Source organism: Musca vetustissima, unplaced genomic scaffold (genome assembly GCF_032173495.1).
Source record: "Musca vetustissima isolate MV318-11 ecotype Yass unplaced genomic scaffold, APGP_CSIRO_Mvet_v1 utg6895, whole genome shotgun sequence".
NCBI lineage: Eukaryota > Metazoa > Arthropoda > Insecta > Diptera > Muscidae > Musca > Musca vetustissima.
In genome coordinates this window covers 12,591-19,246 of record NW_026876405.1, presented here as the reverse complement: position 1 = coordinate 19,246, position 6,656 = coordinate 12,591, and the positions used below count along the sequence as shown (strand labels likewise).

The 6,656-nt window shown below is 35.1% G+C and overlaps 1 protein-coding gene across 1 annotated transcript; it reads right to left on the bottom strand.

The window, feature by feature from the left end:
- Positions 1–1,268: 1,268 nt before the first annotated feature.
- Positions 1,269–3,694, bottom strand: LOC133320954 (peroxidasin-like; the record flags this gene model as incomplete). Its single annotated transcript, XM_061530047.1, has 3 exons — positions 1,269–1,510; positions 3,186–3,257; positions 3,479–3,694. Coding segments are annotated over 3 exons (530 nt in total), but the record flags the coding sequence as incomplete, so codon positions are not given.
- Positions 3,695–6,656: the final 2,962 nt, after the last annotated feature.

Here is a 6,656-nt window from a genome sequence, read left to right as displayed (position 1 = left end):
TCTGATATTACTTTGAAAATATACTTTAAAAAAACCACGTATAGCGTAGTTTAGTGGTACTGAAAAATCATCCTTGAAAAAATATTCTTTGAACAATTCATGTTAATATTGGTTCAGTCAAAGTCCCCCATCATTTTGCTCAAATCCTGATCATTATCGCAAACCCTGTAATTCTTCAGCCAATTATACTCTCATTATTCCCGGAACACACCAAAGATCAAATAAATAGACAGGCAAACCGCATGATTATAACAATTTGTTAATCTTCCACAACAAATTCTGCGAAAATCCTCCATATGTCATTATATCTCCTGGTGGAGTGTATCCAAAGTTGGTCCCAGGCCAGTTAGTAACGCTTTTTCTTCTTTAAATTAAATTCGTATAACCATACTTAATAACTGTAAAAAAATCCCGAAAGTTTTTCGATTAATTTGATTAAACAAAATATTACAAATATTGTTGTATTCACTTCCTAATTACAGATAAAAATTCAACATTACCACATATTATTCTATCCTTTTAAAGTATATATAAACTTCCCTTTTTCTCACACGTGTAATTCAATTTTAATTTCACTTTAAGAACACTTAAGGATTGTAATCCATCAATCGTGTTGAGAGAGCCTGAGTGTATTTGTCTGTAGGAGTATTGAAAAACTCAAATTGCTTTCCATACGACTTGATGTAAAACAATTATTTGCACTAAACACAAGATACCATCGATATCTTCTTTATTCTATTACCGATTGAATTGCTATTACCCTTTTACCAATGCGAAACCATTACAGCTACACAATCAATGTGTAAATGTTTTGTTGTCAGAACTGGAAAGTTTGAATTTATTAATCGACATTGATAATTACACAAAATATTTAAATTAAAAAAAAAAGGCATACCCATCTGAAAGGATGCAGAAAAATCGGAAATGGCAAATAGGGTCCACTGTGCGAAAAGTAACAGAAGATCCTATTAAAATATCCGAAAAGATGTCTGCACAGTACGCTTAGCTTTACATGCTTGGGAAGTTTCAGAACCACACATAAATTAAATAAATACCCGTTCATGTTCTGATATGATTTATTGTAACGTTCGATCCATCGATAATTCCCACATTCTAAATAATCGGGTATTTTCCAATTGTCATTCCTATTTTCAAAAGTTAATGATTTGAAAAGCTATCAATTTCTGATCATGTACATACGAACGAGCTAACGATAGGGCAACATGTATGCGAATAATCAAACGATATCACAAGGATATTGTACTTACTGCAGTGGAAATGGGATTCCCGTAATCCGTTAAAGCCATAACGATACAATGTGGCCGGTGTTTCACAAGTCAATGCGATGGTGATGAGTTTACGTTGCGGATGCTGTTGATAGTGACGCCACAATGAGTAAATGCCGCAATTACAGTCGATTGGATTGTCTTCGAGTCGTAGGCGTTTCAAACTTGGCAACCGTGTGAATGCATCTGGCGGTAGATTAGTGAGTTTGTTTTTAAACATGAAACTGTGGGTGTCGACAAGCAATACAATCGGGATATAACGGTAGCAGCGGTGCAGCAGAGTTGAAGGATATCATCGACACCATCATCATCATTATCGTCGTCGTCGTCGTTATCAGCAGCAATATTAAAAGGAAGACGGCAGATGAACCATTAGTAATGTCATCGACATTTAAATCAGGAGATTGAAAGTAGAACAAGTGGAAAAATTAAAACGTTTAAACGATATAACAACGATATATTAAAATATGTGATGATGCTATGAAATAAAAAAAAAATGTGATATATATTTTACTTATCAGATTATAATACTACGTCCATTTAGCAATTTTCGTCAATCACGATAGAGCCTGCAATATGAATGATAGGCTCATATGAGCATTTTTGACAAAATTTTTGGTCTAACATTTGGAGTAGCCAGTTTACGTTTTGGTATAGCTCCCATAGAATGGTAACATCGCATATTCGGCATTTTGAAGACTAAAGCATTTTAGCACCGATGTGGCTGTAATTTGTTATAAAGGCTTATGTAACGCAGACCATGTATTGACATAACCACCATATAAAGGTAGCCCCATCTTGTCAGTATTTTGAAGGATTTTTGTTTGATTTCCCCCTGTAGGGTAGAAAAAATATTGTGTCGAAAATTGCTTTATAGGTACAAGTTTGCTATAATTGCACATAAATGTTACACCCTTTATTATAAAGCACAACACGTGATGGAGGGAAGAAAAAATTCGGCACGACCGAACTTGACGACGTTTTACACCCTTCACCACACTGTGGTAGAGGGTATAATGTATTTGTGCAAATGTTAGTAACATGCAAAAGGAATCGAAATAGACACATGGTTCCTTTTGAGAATTGCATATAATCACTTTCTGAGTCGATTTATGCATGTCCGTCTGTCCGTCCGTCTGTCCATGTATTTTTGTGAGCAAAGAATAGATCGCATTTATGATCCGATTTGAATGACATTTAGCACATGCCGCTTGTTTGGCCCAAAGACGAACCCTATTGAAATTGAAAAAAAAAACGGTTCAAATTTAGACCGTACAGATCGCATTTACAATGCGATTTGGATGAAATTTGGCACAGGTCACTTGTTTGGCCCAAGGACGAACCCTATTGAAATTGGAGAAAATCGGTTCAGATTTAGATATAGCTCCCATATATAGTTTCGTCCAATTTTATGTAAATGGAGCACCATACTGCCAATATTTGTCCGATTGAGACAAAATTTTGCAAAGCGTATTGAAAATACTACAGATTGACGTATGTATGATAGTGATAGTGTAATGTGCAATTTCGAGCAATGTTGATTTGAAAATGTATATTTTTTCTGTGATTATTCGAGAATATAATAGCTTTTGTGTAGTCATTCTGAGCTGCATATAGCTGTTCGAAATCTTCCGCCCAGAACCGCCGGCTACAGAACTATGGAGTTTCTCATCGTCTTTTCATCATTATCCTTTTACATTGGTCATGCCAGAAAATCAATTCACCATTAATCGAGTGCCTCATATAGTCGGATCCACACTAGTCTGGGCATTTCCTAATGATAATAACACTAATGGCTAAAAACTTGTCCGGCTTGAATTACACCATACATGAATGGTTATCCTTGGTTCTGGATGCTTTAACACAAAATTATTCAATGAATAGTAGAATGGTACTTACATGCGATTCAAAACCGGTAGATTCGCAAAAGTATCAGCATCAATTTGCCAGATATTATTGCTTTCCAGATAACTTTGAGATTGTACAGCATTCGTCGGAGAGTGAACATGAAAAGAGTGTTGAAAAAAAAAAAACAAAAGCAAATTAATTTCAGTTCATATATCATTTCCATTCTGAATGCTATGCCAAATGTGTATGTACATTTACATCTGTCGTTTTCTATGCCTACATATGTATGTATGTACATCGACGACCATAGATACCATATATGCTGGACTAACAATCATACTTACACTCCCTCCAGTTGTTTCAACGGTTGGAAAATGTTCTTCGATAGACGGGTGAGTTGATTTGAGTTGAGATAAAGGAAACGCAATGATGGCATTCCTTCAAATGCTCCATCCTCCAAGTGGGCAATTTCATTACCATTAAGAAAAAGTGTAGTCACCTGTGAAAGTCCATAGAAAGCCCTACTGGGTATCTCGTTAATGTTATTGAAGCGCAAATCTCTGTAAAGAATGAATGAAAAAACGAAAAATTAATAAATTTAATGACCAAATTATTACAGTTAACATTTACTGTGAAATGAACGGGTTCGTTCCCACAATATAAATACATTTCATAATTATTCATACAATTATAGTATTTATATCTAAAATTAATGGGATGCTCCTAGGAGAAAACTTATGTTATGATAGGACCTTGAACATACCGACAAAAGTCGTGAGAAAAAGCTTATGTTGTTATTGAAAACATGTGTCCAAAATTCCTAATATACCGAATATTAGGGGATACTGTTATATGGGGGCTACGCTGAAACTAAAAAGTACAGACAATTCGGTTGAGAAACGTGCCGAAAATCGCATAAATACAAAATATTAGTGACTACCATAATATGGGGGCTACCCTGAAACACGTTTTGGTAGTGAGTGTTGCAAAATACCAATTTGCAGGCAATGCGGTTGAAAAAAGTGTTCAAAATACCGAATATTAGGGTGGAGATATCCTGAAAATGGGTCCGTATTAATAATGTTTATACCCTCAGATTTATGTTCAATGAGGATATACTCGTATACACTTTGATATGGCCAATATGTGCCTCATGGAATTATTGGGTTTAGACCCCATGTTTTGGGCGCGATTTACAAATGTCCGTACGTCCGTCTGTGCGCACGATAACTCTCGAAAGGAGTAACCGTTTTCATTCAAACATTGCACATCGTAATATTTCTTCCAAATTTTGTTTAAGTTCAAAGATAAGGAATATCGTTTCACTTCTTCTGGTACCTCTCCCACAAAATTTTAAGAATTTTGCTGAAAAAAATTTGTAATATCACGCGAATGGACTATCCGATTTGAACCAAATTTTGCACAACCTATTATCATTATCAAGCCTAGAACAAGACCAATCATGGGACCCATTGGTCCACACCTTCTGGGTCAACATTTTCAATATCTATAACTTCAATATTATCCGAAATGAATGTCCGATTTGAACCAAACTTGGCACAACCTATTATCTTTACCAAGCCTTGATCATGTCCGAATATAAGACCCATTGGTCCACTCCTTCTGGTACCTCTCCCACAAAGCTCAACATTTTCAATGTATATAATTTCCATATTAGGGGAAAGAATGTCCGATTTGAACCAAACTTGGCACAACCTGTTATTTTTACCATGCCTAAATCAAGTCCGAAAATGGAACTAATAGGCCCACTCCTTCGGGTACCTCCCCCACAAAGGGTCAACATTTTAATGCATATAAATTCAATATCAGGCTAATAAATAAAACTTGCACAACCGATTATTAAGGGGACCCCCCATTCTCGAGGTTAATTTTTTTTATTTAATTCGAATCTACACTAATTCAACAATGTCCCTACAAAATTTCAAGAGAAAATCACAAGAACTCCTGAAGATATAGACGATTTATTGTATCAGAATCAAGTGACGGCTAAAGGGCTTCTCAAACTTTAAACACGTTTTTCTCTTTTGCGAATGGCGGGCACGATAACTTAAGAACTAATAATCCAATCGGTTCCAAATTTTGCAACGTTTCTCTGTGAGTGTATAGCTATCGTATGAACTAGGATAAAGCCAATCGGTGAAGATCTTCCTTATTTTTTAACTTGGTTTTTGGTCAAAAATCGGCAATTTTCCAAAAATATTTTTTCAAGGGTCAGCCATTTTGTTAATTTTAGTGCGAAGTCAATAATCCTAGTTCAACCGATTGAACCGATTTGATTAATATTAAATCCGAAATCTCTTCGATATAAATCGTATATTAAGCGAATACTAAATCCGGAGTTTAATACCGAAAATCTCTGCAAACCATAGGCTGAGGGTATATATATATATATATATATATATGTCGGCAATAACGACTGATATTTTTTTTTCTTACGGAGATGTGTTATACAAAATTACAGCCAAAAAAACGTGTCCGGAGTATTAGCAATGTCTGTGCAAGATTTCAGAACCTTAAAAATGGTTATCTCTATCGTGATTTCGTGAAAAAAGTCATAACCCTAGTGAACATCAGACTTTCGTCTACTATGCACATGTATAAATAAACCCATGGTGTAAGGTATAATTAAATACAGAAAATTTTTGTGAAATTATCACCTTAAAGATTTTACATTTGAATAGCCTATCCATTAGTTTTCTTCTGTTCGTTTGGACTACATGTTTCCGTTCTGAATGTGGATATGTGCAACATTCATCGGCACGTTACTGTTCAAGAACAAAATGGAGTCGTGATTGCGTGAACATATTTCAATATTTGGATACTCTCAGAGAGATGAAATTGGATTTTGCATTGTGTTGGTGGCAGGCATGTGTGTTTGTGGCTGCAGTGTTATCGGTCTCTTAGTGGTCCTTTGAATGCATTTGTTTTCAGCTATTCACACCATGTACCAGAGGGTGGGATTCAGTAATCCGGAAGCAATAGTCTTCTTGTGTGATTTCAACTCAAAATTTATGATGGTGAAAAAGTAGGTTAGCTAATGAGTGCTGGTTGGCTAAATGACTCTGAATGTATTTCATACTTTATGCAACGGATGTCTAAAATGTTCTGCCAGTTAGCTGGGTAAATTGGTTTTGTTGGTTTCTTTTCTCTTAACATCAAAGTTTAAAAATTATATGAAAATAAATCGAGTTGAGTTCATGTTCAATTTGTTCATAATCGTTTCAGGTGCAGTCAATGGTGAAAGATTTTAACTGGTATTATGCAACGTTTACCGCATTTGCCAGTCTATATTGGCAATTGTCGATTATTCGGTGCACACGCCATACATGTCACGGTCTAATAATTCTTATAATTCTTCTTATATTTGCCAATTAAAACTTGTGAATTTACTAGTTGAGGTCGGATGTAAAATCTATGTTTATATTTTGTTATCGTGGTATAGTGTATTTCATATATTGCGTCGTTTATTTTAAATGTGGTTTAAGTTCATTTTTTCTATAT